Source organism: Doryrhamphus excisus, chromosome 2 (genome assembly GCF_030265055.1).
Source record: "Doryrhamphus excisus isolate RoL2022-K1 chromosome 2, RoL_Dexc_1.0, whole genome shotgun sequence".
In the NCBI taxonomy this organism is placed as follows: Eukaryota; Metazoa; Chordata; class Actinopteri; order Syngnathiformes; family Syngnathidae; genus Doryrhamphus; species Doryrhamphus excisus.
The window spans coordinates 24537232-24554483 of record NC_080467.1 but is presented as its reverse complement, the minus strand read 5'-3'; the positions used below and the strand labels follow the sequence as shown (position 1 = coordinate 24554483).

The following is a 17252-nucleotide window of genomic DNA, read 5'->3' as shown; positions in this document are numbered from 1 at the left end:
TTAATCTGAAAAAAATAATTTGTCTACCCACCAACTATATGTGGTTTCTTAAGTTTTTATTATTTGCCGTTTTATTATTATATTTATTTATTTATTACTGATTGATTGATTTTCTTTATTCTTGATTTGTTTATTTATTTTTCATCTTATTTTGTGTAGAAAAAAAAAAAAGATATTTGAGAACAGTGGAATGTTTTATCAGCGCTTTTCTTGTAGAAAATCGAAACCAAAGCAAAGTTTATTAATTTTTCTGTTGCGGCCCAGTCTCGCCCAGACCCTAGCTCCAGTGGCCCCCAAGTAAATTGAGTTTGAGACCCCTGATCTAGAGTGTGTCTTCTCTCAAAAGTGTTGATCGATTTTCATCACATAAAACTCCATTTTACATAATAAAAGTTCAATTAGCTCAAACTAAAATATTTCGTGTTAAAATGGCAATTTGATGTTAAAAACTATTTTACATGATACATATGTAAAAAGGAGCTTGTGTATCTTGTAACGTTGAAGCGCTGAGGTCAAACCTTCTATTAAATGGCTGCAGGAGTGATGAGGTCATTGGGGAGTGGGTGAATGATGCAGCGAGGGCGGAACATGAGCGCAATGGAAACTATTGGAACATAGTGTTATGATGTAATGGCAGCTATTGCCTTAAAAACAAACAAAAAAACAACCAAGGGGATACTAAATGTTTAAAAATCTATCAGGTTCGGTTTGTCTTTTTTATTTAATAAGCTGTTTCATAAATTATCCCACATAAAAGATTATTTTCAGTAGTTACAAAGAGGATAGCATACATTTATAGTCACAGAAGTAAAAGAAACAAAAAGGGGAATTCTTTTTTGTTAATGACTGGTCAGAAGTAGCCCCTGGTAGGGTCCTAGGTGAGGGACCAGACAAAGAGTGGCTCAACAGATCCCCATGAAGACAAAAAAAACATTGAACAGTTTTCCCTCACCTGGATGCAAGTCCTGGAGGTGGGGCACAATGTTAAGAGTCTGATGTCCAGGCCTGCACCCATGGGCCCCGGCCCGGCATACCCTAAAGAAGCCACAATGGTCACCCTTCCAATGAGCGCACCACTCGATGGAGAGGCTGAAGGGGTTGGGTGCAGAGTGAGCTGGGTGGAAGCCGAAGGCAGGGACCTCAGCAGTCCAATTCTCAGAATACCCACTATGTTTGGAGTCCCAAGAGGGAGTAGCAAGTGCTCCCTCAGGGGTTCCCTTGTTGTCCAACAAGCCCTGGTGAAGCGTGATTGGGAGGAATGGCCCCCTGATCTGAATCCGAGCAGTGCTTTGTTAATCGGATTCTGTGCTCGTCACAGATTGTCCATAACAAGCACCTTGCTCAAGCATAAGGGTGTCCACTAGGCCTGTCACGATAACACATTTTGCCGGTCGATAATTATGCTATTAATTATATATTCGATAATTTAAAGAATTACTATTGATTGATGATTATCATTCAAAAATCATTGTCATGTCATAATTGCGTCATGTCACATTTGAGCCACTAGATGATACTCAAGCGTGGTGTTCCTGTTTGAGGAACCATATTAGTTAAGAATCGCGGATAGTCACCACATCACATAATTCCTATATCTGGTGTCAAAAGAATTTCACACAGACAGCAACAAAATAGGTGGATAAAAACAGACCATACACTACCAACGTATAATGCAGAATATTAACTATGTGAACTCTAAACATGTGCCTTCCAGCCATTACTTTTTTTTTTTTTCAAAAACTGTACAGCAAAGCACTCCCAGCGTCGCTATACGTCTCTGTTAAGAAAAAAAATGCAAAACACTTACACACAATAAAAACTCACACACAGAGTTATGTAGTGTATTGTTAATCTATTGTCGGGGGTCAAATTTGAGCTCATAATTACTGACCTTTATCGTGACAGGCCAAGTGTCCATATGTGCACTTGGCAGCATGGACACCCTAGGCAGCAATTCTATGACTGACATTGTGGTCGTGTCATCAGACATGTGGCCATATATTTTGGACACTTGAGTGAGGCACCGATGGTGGGGGAGAAGATGCCCTCGTCAAGAGGAGTTTCAACTCCCACCTCCCAAGAGCGCTTGCGGCCATGTTCAAAGTCGGCCATGTTCCTGTGCTGACCTTGACTTGAGAGGTTTAGGACTGGTAGAGGGAATACTTAGAAGACCTCAATCCCCCAGACACACCTTCCAATGGGAAAGCAGTGCCTGTGGACTCCAAGGTGGCAGCTCGGCGTAGAACCGATGCTCCATCGCATTGAGAGGAGACAGATTACGTGGTTCAAGCATCTGGTCAAGATGCCACCTGGAAGCCTCCCATGCCCTGGACACCTCGTCCAGGGCATGTCCAACCAGGATAAGGCGTCAGGCAAGACCGAGGAGATGTTGTAGAAACTGTCTCTCAACTGGACCAGGAACGCCTTGGGATCTGCCGGGGAGGAGCTGAACAAAGTGGCCATGGAGAGGTAAGTCTGGACTTCCTTCCTTCGATAAGCGGCAGAAAAGGGATGGTCGGTCAGAAGTCAGGCGCAAATGAGGGGTCTTCACGGTCTCATCGCTCGCAATCAAAGTAACCATGTTTGTTCAATGCATACTCCAGTGAATAGCTTTTCCTCTCCAGTGTTTTCAGTCACATTTTCAGTAAAATCTTCTAAAACAAAAAAAAAAAAATAACAACAGAACTATAGAGCTTACAAGGGAAGCTTATGACAAAAGGTGCATCTCCTTGGCTCCATTTCCCTTCTGGTCCCCTTGAGCGATCTCAGAGAAGCTATGAGTCAGCGGTCAAGGGTCCTTCATTGTTTCTCAACCCTGCTCGGCCCAATCAGTGACAGACTAAAAAAACACCAGTCTTCTTGCTAACCATCCAGAATGATGGGATTCTTACTAGCACACCTGCTGCTGAATGTGCTCCAGGAATTCACAGTAGGATGATGTCGACTCGGACCGATCTTCAACCAGGTGCTGGAGGACAACTGCGCTGGCTGAGGAGCCATCCCTACAAATGGAGAAAGACAATAAGGTCTTAATCTTAGTATCGTTTCCAATTTCCTTATTAAAAAGGTTAAACTTGGGAATTTATTTCCTCTTAAAGAAATATCTAAATATTAACCAAAAATGTTATTTTAAACATATTATTTGTATTCACGTAAAAGTTTTGATTTTTTTTGCTGCAAAAAAAATAAAAATATTCACTCCATGTATCCATGTTTTTATAATCATATTGATTATATTTTAAACACAACATTCATATTAAAATAACCATGTTAAGATAAACATAATATATATTTATATATTGATCCTATTGACTTATATTTTAGCATATGTACATATGTTTTTCATTGTATAGAATCTTTTATGGGTTTTATTTCAACATCATACTTGGGTAGATCCTTTGGTAATCTAATAAAATATTAATAATTAAAAGAAATTATGTTCATTTGCATAGTTTACAAGATTTAATTTTATTAAAACAAACAAAAAAAATAATATAATCTGATTTTTTGCCATGTTTTTTTTTGTCCAAATTTGTTACCAAAAAACAAAACAAAACTCATAAGGTCTTAATCTTAGTATCGTTTCCAATTTCCTTATTAAAAGGTTAAACTTGGGAATTTACTTCCTCTTAAATAAATATCTAAATAATAACAACAAATTTTATTTTAACCATGTTTGTATTCACGTAAAGATTTTGATATTTCTTTCTGCAAAACAAACAAAAATATACACTCCGTGTAGCCATGTTTTTATAATCATCATATAGATTATATTTGAAACATAATATTCATATTAAAATGAACATGTTAATAAAATAAACATAATATCTATATATTGATCCTATTGACTAACATTTTAGCATATGTACAGTATTTTCCATTGTATAGAATCTTTTCTAGGTTTTATTTCAACATCATACTAGGGTACATCCTTTTGGTAATAATATAAAATATGTTAATTTGCATAGTTTACAAGATTTAATTTTATTAAAACAAGAAAAAAGAATCATATAATTGAATTTTTGCCATGTTTTTTCTTGTCCAAATTTGTTACCAAAAAAAAACAAAAAAAAAAACCCTCATTTCAAACATGTTTAAACTTTTCCCATTAGTTGCGTTTCTTGTGAGTATCAAGAAAAAAAGGTCAAAGAGAAATCCCTATTAGATTGTTATTTGTGTGATCAGTCCTGCTGTGCTGCACAACAACACTGCTGAGCGACACAACAATGGCGCTCAGGAAGGAGGGGGGCAGCACAAACAATAGATTCCCTGAGGAAGAGGCCGTCCCTGTCATCAATCAGGGAGAAAGAAGAACTTCCTCTCAAGAGCCTGCGGTGATTGTGAGCATAGTTGATGACGTGTGTGCGGTCTTCTTAATCAGACCTTGTTTCCATCAACCGGGGACAATTTTTTGGCACGTGTATTTGTGATCCTGTTACAGTACATTACCATTACCTTGCCGAGCCTGTCACTGATAGTGTTTTAAGATGCACTTTAGTGCTTACTTGATGACGTGTACGATGGAGCTGAATGCTCTGTTGTCCTGCAGCCAGTCCAGGAACGCTCGCACCCTCTCCGACAGCGGCGTTTGCAGCTCAGGAATGCAACTCTGCCAGAAACACCACCACAATAAAACATCAACAACAACAACAAGCTTTCACTGCTGCAGTTGCACAATGCGGTGCAAAGAAATGTGGAATGTTTGGTATGTAGGTGGCTTTGGAGGCATCAACCCCGCCTTCTCTAGTATGGAAAAAAAAAAACGGGAGATAAACACGCTGACGGCTGCTGTCCGCCCTGCCAGAACATTCTAGAGGTGAAACGCAGCACCAGCAAGTCTTGTTTGCGGTGCATGTTTTAAAAACCCTGCACTACCACAAAAGGCAGAGCACTTTCTAGCACTGACCATGTTGGCGGGGATTGAAGCCTGGTTGGGGTAGTCCAGAACATCTCGGATGAACATCTCATTGCAGCGTGTGCCAACCCATAGGTAAAACACCTGGATGCATGAGGGGGAAAATCGAATTAGTCGCCAAGGAAATGCCACAAGGGGTTGGATATAGGACAATTATACAATTATTACACAATTATTGCAAGATTAACTCATAGCGGTTTTTGAACACATCACAGCAGAGCTGCCAAGAGCATAAAACGTACACTGCCGCAGTCCACGAGGAATGCTCCATCTCGGCTCAGCCTCTTTTCAGACAAGTGCAGCAGAGGAGGTTGCGGGACCAGTGTATCGTTAAGGTGGAGCGCCCCCTATAGGACAGACATAGCAATTGAGATCAATTTTCTGAAGGATAATTTCAAGTTTTGTTTCTCATGCTAGCGCACTTGGTCAGACATGTTGTCCAGGCGGTACAGGTCGGGGTGAACCATTCGCATCAGCTGCTGCAGCGGCTGCGTCTTGAACTCGCACATGGCGAAGACGCGCTCGTCCAGGCGTGTACTCGTCCCCGTCTGAAATGCTTTCTGAGAGGGCAAATTACAGTTTTATAAAGTCAAATCCCCATTTAAGTCTGATTGTATGACGTGTGAAAGGCACACCTGTTTCAGCAGACAGAGGATGTAGAGAGGGAAAAGGCGCATGATGGCAGGCACCACCACGCCAGACTGCTGCAGGTTGGAGACGTTGCTCTTGTAGGCGCTCACAAAGTCCACCGCCGCATTCACCAGGGCGTCACGGGCATCTGACAGGCTGGATGATACGGACCGGTCGATTGCTACGATATTAAACAGATAGATAGATATGAATAGATATGACATTTCACACAAAGAAGCTCACAAACGGGCAAATGCTTGTGACTCACCCATGTTGGCTAACAGGCAAGTAATGGCCTGGACATCAGCACCAGCATACACATCACTCAACTGGTTAACCACAGGCAGACAAAGGGTGTGGACACGGATACGCCTCTTTCCTGCAACATTAGACAAATGTACCATTAAAAAGTCCCCTATTATACAAAAATGACTTTTTCATAATGTTCTAACAGTAATGTGTCCCTAGAGCAGGGGTCTCAAACACGCGGCCCGCACACTAGTTTGAGGCCCCCGCCTTGATATGAAAGTTTAATGTTAGTGCGGCCCGCGCAAGTTTGATATGGATGCTGTATGGTATCATGTACCCAGAAAAAATGATTACGTTTGATTCATGTTCATGTTAAAGGTTAAATAACTGTTAATAGTTATCCTCCCTATCCGTGTGGAAGTGGTAAGTTTTTGGCTATTTAAGTTTAAAGGAAATAACTTGAAGGCTACCGTTTAGGTCGCTAGCTCTCTAGTTTGCGAGTTAGCATGTGTCTCAAGACCCTGCAGTTGCGCAATATGTTGTAAATAAAAAAAGTATAAATGTGACTATAGTCGTGTTTTGTCATGTCTACAGGGCTCTAATAATGCTTTGTTCATTTTAATCTGAAAAAAATAATTTGTCTACCCACCAACTATATGTGGTTTCTTAAGTTTTTATTATTTGCAGTTTTATTATTATTATTATTATTATATTTATTTATTACTGATTGATTGATTTTCTTTATTCTTGATTTGTTTATTTATTTTTCATCTTATTTTGTGCAGAAAAATAAAAATTAAGTTATTTGAGAACAGTGGAATGTTTTATCAGAGCTTTTATTGTAGAAAATTGGAACCAAAGCACTGAAAAAGTTTGTATATTTTTCTGTTTTTAATAAATGCGTTTTTTTTTTTTTTTTGGAAAACCTGATGCGGCCCAGCCTTGCCCAGACCCTAGCTCCAGTGGCCTCCAGGTAAATTGAGTTTGAGACCCCTGCCCTAGAGCTTGTTTATGAGCATCAAACATCAGATAAATACATACATTTAAAACGTCATAAACAGGTTTTCTATGCTCTCACTACGTTCATTCATCGCGATCGGCTCTGGAACCAAATGACCGTGATAAACGAGGGATGACAGTAGTGTTTTCCACACATCTAACATGCACTACAAAGTGCTGATAACCCCCAACATTAATGACACTTACCTTTACTGGAGGTGTAGAGTAGCGCTGCTTGGAAACATGCCAAAGAGGAGTTCACCAGAGAGTCGTCGATTGACATCTGGACAGCAAAGGCCGAGTCAGGGTTGACGTTGGCGAGGGACAGCAGGTCGGTGGAGCGTACAAAGAAGTTCCCATGGAACGTATGGATGGATAAACCTGAAGAGGACATGGAAGTTAGCTATTTCAAGTGTTATCGGGCTATGCTTGGGGATGGACGGCAAACCTTTGGTGCATCGTATTCTCATAACCGCCTCAAAGCCTATCTTCCTGGTGAGGTAGCGCTCCAGATCCTTCTGAAACTTCTCCAGCTGGGCTGGGTTGTGGATGTGATGGAAGGAGGGATAGTAGAAGATGCTGCCAGCTGAATATTTGGAAATACAGGCTGGAAAGCAAAATGGTCGTGGGTGGTGTGCGTGAGACATTAAAGCGACATTAAGAGAAGAAAGCAATGAAAGGGCGCACTCTTACCCAACGAGGCGAGATCAGAGTACTGGGAGCTGAGAAGAAAAAGGTCAACACCAATCTGCTGTCCTGAGCAGTCCAGTGCAAATTTCTTATAAAAGTCTGTGGCGGGGCCAAGGTGCTGAACTCCCTGCAAGCAAACATAAGAAAGCTGTAGGTTGTCACTTCCATAAAAATGAGTGCTTGTTCAATTTTTCTCACTTTTGCATTGCTGCGTTGGCTGGGTTCCTCCCTGGACTGCAGCAAACCAGCACCCAGCGTGGGGAGCTGTGTCTGGAACACACTGACACGTCCTCCAGTGGGCGACATGAGTTTGTAGGCGGCCTGTAAGGCAGGGCCGAGTGCACTGTGCGTCTCCCTGCTCTGGCTGAACATGGCGGGCAGGGAGGTCAGCAGGTCCTTCACAAGCTAAATCAGAGGACGACGCAAAAATCCAATTCATCCTCATGTAAACAGAAACAAATTATACAAAAGCTTAAATGTCTACCTCTTTACTCTCCTTCCTGTTCACCATTAGACTGTCATGAGAGGGTATGAAGACATCTGCAAGGAAAAATAAGAAGTGAGTGACAGCCGTGACACCTTAAGGCAGGGGTCTCAAACTCAATTTACTTGGGGGCCACTGGAGCTAGGGTCTGGGTGAGACTGGGCCGCATCAGGTTTTCCAAAAAAAACCCCCAAAAACGCATTTATTAAAAACAGAAAAATGGAAAAACTTTGCTTTGGTTCCAATTTTCTACAAGAAAAGCTCTGATAAAACATTCCACTGTTCTCAAATATCTTAATTTTTATTTTTGTACACAAAATGAGATGAAAAATAAATAAACAAATCAAGAATAAAGAAAATCAATCAAACAGTAATAAATAAATAAATATAAAAATAATAAAACGGCAAATAATAAAAACTTAAGAAACCACATATAGTTGGTGGGTAGACAAATTATTTTTTTCAGATTAAAATTAACAAAGCATTTGCAGGGCGCAACTGCAGGGTCTTGAGACACATGCTAACTCGAAAACTCAAAAACCTACCACTTCCGTACGGATAGGGAGGATAACTCATTCATTCATTCATTCATTTTCTACCGCTTTTTCCTCACGAGGGTCGCGGGGGGTGCTGGAGCCCATCCCAGCTGTCCCCGGGCGAGAGGCGGGGTACACCCTGGACTGGTCGCCAGCCAATCACAGGGCGGGAGGATAACTACTAACAGTTATTTAACCTTTAACATGAACATTAATCAAACGTAATCATTTTTTCTGGGTACATGATACCATACAGCATCCATATCAAACTTGCGTGGGCCGCACTAACATTAAACTTTCGTATCAAGGCGGGGGCCTACACTAGCATCCTGCGGGCCACATGTGGCTCGTGGGCCGCGTGTTTGAGACCCCTGCCTTAAGGTGATGTTTACATTTCTGCTGGTGTAAGTACCGTCTAGATCTGTCACCACCAGCATCTGTGGCTGCGACAGTCCCTCCTGGAGGTTGTAGAAGTGGATGGTGCTGTCAAAGGTGAGGAAGCCCACCTTAGTGCGTGAGTCTCCAGGCAACCTGAGAAACATCATTACGGCCTTGTTAACTCAACCTCTTGAAACTCTTTATAGGCAGAAATTGCGACTACATTTTTTACACTCACTTATCCAAGTTCTCCAGGAGCAAGCTGCAGAAATGCCTCAGGTAACCCGACTCCACTGCATTGTGGGAAACGTCCAGGACAAACAGGTAGACGGCAGGCTGAGGGGGCCGCAACTGAATGTGCAAAGAGGCATATTTATTAGTGGAATTGTAATGAGATTTCTCTGTAAGTGGCCACAAAAAGTGTACTAATACAACAACTACTTTATCATATATACTATTTAAGCTTTACTGTACTTTTTGCTTTTAATAATATTCATTTATTGAGAACAAAGAAAGGGCCAAAAATAGAGCAACAAGATACAAGCACAATAATAAACACATTGTTAAATTAACTTGAACTTAAAATATGTAACCGCAACTTGTAATGGATTGCTAAATATCTGGTATCTAATGTTGTGTTTGACGAACGCTAATACAAGACTGCCCTCTAGTGGACTGACTATCGCACAACAACAAGCTAAAAGTACTGTACAGATGTCCCTTGCCACTTTTGCGGTTTAAATTTTGCGGCTTCACCCTATTATGCTTTTGCAAAATAAATAAATTAATACTATGGTTAAACACGTTAACGGAAGTTTCCTTTAAAACTTTTTTAATGCACAATTAACGTGCGCATATCCTGTTTGAACATCGGCCCACTTAAGGAAGTAGCGGCGACCATGGAGCCACAAGTAGGAACAAATATTGAGCAGAAATAGACAAAGTAAGGGGTATTTTGATTGGTAAATTTAACTCCAAACTATTTACACAGAGGTACCTGGACCTTGAGTGTCTCAACCAGCGAAAATGTGGGTATGAGCCGAGGACAGTTATTTGGGGGACTGTGTTAGCGTGACCATAGCTGAAGAGCTAGCAGCGCTAGCAATAGCAGTACATTAGCTCGTCATCCACACGTCAGTAAAACATATTATAACCATCCAATTCATCTCCTTTCTAATGTATATTGTAAAACAAATTAAAAGCAACAAGCCTAGACTTTCAAAGACGTTGTGTACCGAACAAATATACACAGACATTAGCACTCAATAAGGTCAGCAAATCTAATGATGCGTTCAAGGGCCGTCAAAGTGGGACACGACACCGCTCGCATTAAACATGAACAAAACTGGGGGGTTTCTAAATGATTTTTTGAATAAAATAACAGTCCATACTTCCAAAACTTATATCCCTTAATGTAAAATTTGATGTAGTTATGTTGTGTAATCGGTTAACAGAGATTTACATCAGAAATTAATTATGAGTTAACTATGGACAAAATCCTATAAATATTTTAATCAATACATTATTGCTGTTTTGTGGTTGACTATGGCCTAATAAAAATACAAAAATATGCATATTTAAGCAGATTTTCAAGCATAAAAATGGCTAAACTAACAAACACAATTATAAGGCGTTTAGAAGATGCATTCAAAGAATATGCAGTATTCTACACTGGTCACGGGTATCTGTAATGTTACTTTGATAAGACAATAACCACAGCAGGACATGAGTGTGAGTCTACTATTTTATGTCTAAAGTGCTCCAATAGTGTTAAAAAACATATTTAGAAGGTCCTAAACAGGTTTCCCATTGCAAAAATCTCCCATTTGTAGATATGGAATCCTTATCTAAAAATATAAAATACGGGCCTGGAACCAAATAACCATGACAAATGAGTTTGTCAATTGTTGTTTATAGATTATTATTGTAATAGTTATGATAGTACGTGGTATTTATATGAGTCTCACCATGTAGTCTGAAGAAGCAATGAACTCTACGGTGGCGTTCTGGACCTCTGGTCTCTTGTTAGGTTCGCCGTAGGATCTTGTGACCGGGTTGTACATGAACTCATCCGGTACTGAAAGAAAATGTAGACACAAGAGTGGCTCATGCTGCAAAGCTACATAAAAACAAACATTGTACTGAAACGTTTTGTACCGTCATTGACCCAGTAGCAGAGGTTACACTTCCACTGGCGCTGGCCTATGAAGGTGACGAAGGGGTTGATATAGGTGCGGCAGTAGCGGCACCGCACTATAGTGTTGGATGTGATGACTGGCAATTGCTGCAGAGACATTGAAACACCAATGATGTAGCTCAGATGCATCTTGACACTTATTGTTGGAATATACAGTAATTATATGCAAATGCATTCCGAATATGTTTGAAATGTTTGAGTTAAATAGTAATTATTGCTTTCCAGGCAAATGTGCTTGTTTACCTTTTACATAATATCAATGACCTTCTGACTCTCTTACCTATACCACCTCTAATAACAAACATACATACTTCCTGCATCTGATCCTGCCTTTAAGTGTTAAGGAGCTTGATAATTGATATAACCAAACATGAGCGTGGAATCAGGCAAAGAAAACTAGATAAGATAAGTGGTATAAAGCGTTTATTCTCCACTAAACACAATTAACTACAATCACACGACACGAAAATGCAAGTTTGTGGTATTTATGTATACCATGACCTTCTGGAGCCACTTGATTGCATTCGTTTGCATTTTTTTTATTACCAAGAAAATATCGCTGTCTGTAGCTAGCGTTGCTAACATGTGTGTCCTCCTGTCCAGCTCATTAATGTTATGCTTTTGTATATGTCATTTTTTGTGAAGTGTTACAGTTGCATCTTAATTGGCTTGTGTTTCATTTACAATCTTATACAAGTGAAGCTGAATGTGTTTTTAGGAGCTCAGGTCAAACCTGTAGATCTCTGAAGGGGTGAAGGATGAGGCCGAGTGGGAGTCTGGCCTTGTTGAGAACAGCCTGAGTTTGAGGGATACTGGTTAGGGTACATCGGAACGTCCTGTTTTGGAGAGAGAAAAAGGAACTGTCATGAATCAATTATTGAGTAAATCACTATTATTATCCAAGGGTCATAACAATTTACATACTGCGGGCTGCAGTTGACCTTCTTCAGCTCGGAGCTCAGGTTGGGTTCAGGTGCCTCTAGGGGTCTTGGGGGCAGCAAGTTCTGCTCCTTCAGCAGGTTGATCGGCCTGAGGGCTTCCACTTCCAGCTCTGGGACCCCACTTAAGCCCCCAAGGGCCGCAGATAGCTGGGACAGGCTTGGGAATGGCTGAACACACACCCACAAGTGAGTATCTACTTTGATGACCACCTCTAAGATGTTCAAACCCTGTATATGAACTGAAGTGGGTTGCCTCACCTGGTACCCTGAAGGGCCGAGCTGGTCCTGAGAAAACATCGGGTCCAGCGGCGAGGTAGGCCCCTGGTGATAGTCTGGCTGCGTGCCAGGGTAACCATAGCTATTGTCAGGCGGGGCTTGATTGGTTATGTTGGCGGAAGGTGGCATGGAATCTGTGTGTTGAAAATATCTACATATAATATATGCAGTATTGTGCAACAGTGTACAATCTCTACTTAATCTCGTCTGCTGGTCCTCAAATGGAGGTACTAGTACCCCTTAGGGGAACTTGAGCTTTAAAAAAATATATATGCAGAGGAGGAATGATATTTGATCCCCTCATTTTGTAGACCTCAAAGAGGTCTTGAGCCAAGTTATTATAACCATATGTAATTACTTCTCCACTGCAAACAGAAGCCCCTCTGCAAAAATATAGCATAACAGCATAATTTAACCCCTTAACATTCCAAGGACCCACCCCACGGGTCGTTGTGATGACAAAACGAGATTCAACTAATGCAACTTTGCTTTGAAAGTATTCCAACTGCAAATACATTTCATTGTCTATTTGTAATTAAGCCCCCCCCCAAATAATAATAATAATAATAATAATAAGGGGTTACAGAGTAAAAGGTTAAAGGGTCAAACAACCAATTAACACGTCCGTGTTTGTGCTCTAAAAATGACAGCTTAGAAAATGACCTTTAAAATGTGTATGAACGATGTTAGTGTACAAGATGTACCTGGATAACCACCTCCTTCCAGGGAATCGCAGTTATTGGGCACTGGAGACGCAGTGCCAGTGGTGGAAGATGACGTGTCCCAACCTAAAAGCATCACAGTTCAATGACACAGAATGATTCAGACTGAGCATGAGGCAAAAAAATCATGAAATAAATATTTTAAAAAAAGATTTGAGGAGGATGTCACTTCTTATACTATTAGAAACATAATGGAATGTTATCAATTGGTAATGTTTATTATGTATCCTTTGATGTAAAAAGAAACTAGGCGCAAAATGAATCTTAGTACCGCTATTACTGTCTGAATTTCCTGGGTTTTTTTCCAACAACAATCCCATATGACAGGCAAAGAGAAGCTCAACAGATCCAATTAGCACGGCACTAAATTGGAGCTGTTGTGGATTATCTGCTCTGGGAAAACAGTAAGATGGCTGTACCTCTTTCAAGACAGCTCATCAAAGATTGAAAGCAATAATATGAATTGTATTAAAATCATTTTGGATGGCATATAGGAATATATATATATATATATATATATATATATATATATATATATATATATATATATATATATATATATATATATAAATATAATGTGAGTGTGAATGGTTGTTTGTTTTTATGTGCCCTGTGAGTCCAGGGTGTACCCCGCCTCTTGCCCGAAGACAGCTGGGATAGGCTCCAGCACCCCCGCGACCCTCATGAGGATATTAGTATGTAGTAGAAATTGCATTGTTGAAATTGACATACATATTCATTAGCATTCATTCATTTTCTACCGCTTTTCCTCACGAGGGTCGCGGGGGGTGCTGGAGCCTATCCCAGCTGTCTTCGGGCGAGAGGCGGGGTACACACTGGACTGGTGGCCAGCCAATCACAGGGCACATATAGACAAACAACCATTCACACTCACATTCATACCTATGCACAATTTGGACTTGCCAATTAACCTAGCATGTTTTTGGAATGTGGGAGGAAACCGGAGTACCCGGAAAACCCAAGCATGCACGGTGCGAACATGCAAACCCTCAGAGATGGCCGAGGGTGGAATTGAACCCTGGTCTCCTAGCTGTGAGGTCTGTGCGCTAACCACTCGACCGCTGTGCCTCCACATTCATTAGCATCGCGCTTAAAAATCGGTCAGATCTTACCAATGCTTACGATGCCATCACCAGCATGCAATACAACAATATTGAGTTGGCTGCCATGTGATCTTTACCTAAAGATTACCAAATATGATGACCGTTCGTAGCTACACAAGCAAAAATAGAACATAGAAAAACTGCGGAATGATGGAAAAAAAAATGAGCAACTGGTGAAGATGGGCGGTCAGCTGGATGGACAGCGATGTACAAATTGTCAACATTGGAGGGGTTTGGTAGCTGTAGATGGGGATGGATTAGGAGGGGGTTGCTGCCAGGAAAAATCTAAAGCAGACCTGCTTCCTCATCCTCGTCATCCTCCTCATTGTCATCCTCCTCATCGTCAGAGCTGGATGACAAGGGGGCAGCGGGCGGACATGAGGTGGTGGCAGAGGTAGACCTATCTCCACTAATAGCAACATATCCATACTGGCCGCCTGTTGGAGACGGGAATGGGGAACGGGGACAGGAGGGCAGAAGACGAGCGGACGTGATCAGGCACTCAACTTCTTGGTGTGAGTCTTTACATTAAAAAGGACAGTAATATTTTGTTGTAAAAATTAGGAACTCCAGTTGTGAATAGAGCGTAGACATTGCATTTCCAAGAAATAGGATTCCTTGTTTTCTAACATTTTCATAGTTAGACCATGTTTATGACTTTCTAAATAGGTTTTTGTTAACGTTAGAGCCATTAGAAGTCATATAGTCACCTTTACACCCGTGTTACCCATTATAGTAGACGTTATCAGAAACTAATCAAGACTTAAATAAGACTTGTGTGTGTTGTTGAGTTTTAGGCTGGCATGGGTTACGGCTCGTGTTAAGGTTGATTGAGGCATTTATGACATAATTCCTGCAAAAAAAGCCCATTTTCCATCCATTAATGTCCATTTACCTTGATCGCGGACCGGCGAGGAATGGACTGACGCAGAGGAGGATGCCGAGGGCGGTCGCACTCCGTTCACACCCCCGCTGAAGGAGTCGTTGTTTCGAGAGGCATGGTGGTCGTAGTGTTGGTGGGCTGTTTTTGAGCAGACGAGATAAAAAGGACTTAGGTTGAGTCCATTGTAAACAACACTACAGCAAGTGCATAAGGTTTGGTAAGGAAACAGAAGTTCAGAACATTCACAATTGACAAGAAATCATCTAATCGCATGAATGAATGAAGGATCCAATTACATACCTGTGCTTGCTTGACCATTCTGAGTCGGCGGGGCCGTGCTGCACCCAGGATGCAATGCTGCTGCCGTGGATCCCTGCTGGGGAGCACTGTACTGTGTTGCTCCAGGCGTGGCGAAGGTCTGTGTGGAGGTGAGAGTGCCATATTGGCTGGTCCCTGCCGCAGATGGATAGGAAACGATGGGGTAGGTGGGGGCCCCGGGTCCGCTAGGTGGGGCTGGTAACAACGTGGGCTGCTGCTGGCACTGAGCTGGGAGCGCGTGGTATGGCGGCTGTCCATAGTAGCTTCCCGGAGTGGCATAGGGCGGATGTTGCTGCTGGAATGGCTGTTGGGCGTAGTGGTAGTTTGAGGGTATGGTTGAGGTGGGTGCTACATGGGGATGCTGATGGTGGTTCTGGTAGTAGTTATTCGCACTATGGACACTGTTCATGGTGTGTGCTTTGCTGGGATAGTGTGACGGGATGCCAGGGTAGTTCTGCTGCTGCGGCGGTGCTCCATAGTAACCCACGGGTGGACACGTGGGGGTGTAGGTCTGAATTGGACCTGGGAAGAAGGTATAATTCTATTTAGTTAACATTAATACATATATCCTTATGTTATGAAAAGTTCCCTGTTACTAGTTTTACACAGGTAACAAGGGAATAGCAACAATGTGTAACCAACTTCATAGCATACATCACTGTGAACTTAGAGGTTTTTGGAAGTGACGTTAGAGAACCACGGTCCTGTGTTTGAGCACCTCTGTTATGATAGCAGCAATGATGGCAAATATTATCCCTCTTTGGTCAAAGCTGCAAACAAGCTTCATCAGCAGCTGTTGGCTCAGTAGGACGGTGTAATAATGCCACTACACACACGCACATAGCTAGATAATAAGTTGTAATAGTGCACTTGTGGTTATGTTATCTCATGTAAATAAATGAAATATCGCATTGCTACACTGTGCTCAAAGCATTACTTGAGGTCCTATCTATGCTAGGCTAATGCTAGCAGCTATCTCCTCTGATTTATCTTAGGTTAGCTAAACCTACTATTTTTGTTTTGACTGTTAAAGTTAAAATACAAAGAAATTGTGTTTATGTTAAAGAGTGATACAATACGTTGTCGTAGTGACAGGTAATAAAGGTAATAAAATAAAAGCCCATAGCACTAGCAAGCTAAAGCCCAGGGAGCTGGCTAATCGCATCATCCGGCCTCCGTTACCGTTCTGATGGGGGGCGTTAGCTCCACCATTCGGCGTCGGCTTTTGGTTGTAGCCGAAGGAGCCGTTGACGTTGGAGAACCCCGGCGCAGACATCACTTCGGCGGCTCCGTCACAAATTGCATGAGTGTCACCGTCTCTGCTGGTCAAAGCTGACCCCCCCTCAACGCCAACCTAACTTCCGGCCCGGACTAGTAGGATGAGCAGGATGGTGTGATGCTTGGATGCGTTCACTGGCAATCAGAATTTATATCACAGACTAATCACAACAAGTCAAATTAGTGCTTGGAAAATTAAGTGCAACTTTTAAGCTTTTCAAACTCATGAACCGGAGATGTAGGACAAGATAAAATGTATATGGGATATTAATTTACTTTAATATCGATCTGCAGACGAAATTTCAGTAAAATTGAATTGTACGAATTTTATTTTTTTTGGCCAGGAAACACTACATGTCGCGTTTGCATCGTGGTTAATAAAAACGAATCCACTGCTCGCTCCATTGTGAGGCACTTGACTTTCTTCCCTGGGAGTTTTGATTACACATTTTAAACAGGATTGACTAAGATTTGATTCTTCCTACTCCTTTTGGACATGTGGAACTGCAAATTGAACTATGCAATGTATTCCATTGTAACTTCAATGTATGTTCAAATACAATTAAACCACTACCATTACCATCAGTCATATGTAACTGTTGCAGAACCTGTGCTTTGAGAGTGTGTTTGTG

General features: G+C 41.5%; 1 protein-coding gene across 2 annotated transcripts; it reads right to left on the bottom strand.

The window, feature by feature from the left end:
• Positions 1-189: 189 nt before the first annotated feature.
• Positions 190-16730, bottom strand: sec24b (SEC24 homolog B, COPII coat complex component). Of its 2 annotated transcripts, XM_058064403.1 has the most exons (24): positions 16525-16730; positions 15325-15864; positions 15037-15162; positions 14438-14578; positions 13000-13083; positions 12278-12429; positions 12003-12187; positions 11812-11914; positions 11039-11165; positions 10849-10958; positions 9120-9232; positions 8916-9034; positions 7968-8023; positions 7682-7888; positions 7487-7610; positions 7242-7400; positions 7001-7174; positions 5814-5924; positions 5551-5726; positions 5338-5475; positions 5158-5262; positions 4907-4999; positions 4506-4609; positions 192-3002 (listed from the first exon to the last, which is right to left on the bottom strand). In XM_058064403.1, the coding sequence occupies exons 1-24, from the start codon at positions 16616-16618 to the stop codon at positions 2891-2893; spliced, it is 3453 nt and encodes a 1150-aa protein (XP_057920386.1). In that variant the 5' UTR covers positions 16619-16730; the 3' UTR covers positions 192-2890. The 2 variants fall into 2 exon arrangements, with proteins under 2 accessions (XP_057920387.1, XP_057920386.1); XM_058064404.1 differs by lacking the exon at positions 14438-14578 and having other exon boundaries at positions 190-3002.
• Between the last annotated feature and the right edge of the window lie 522 nt (positions 16731-17252).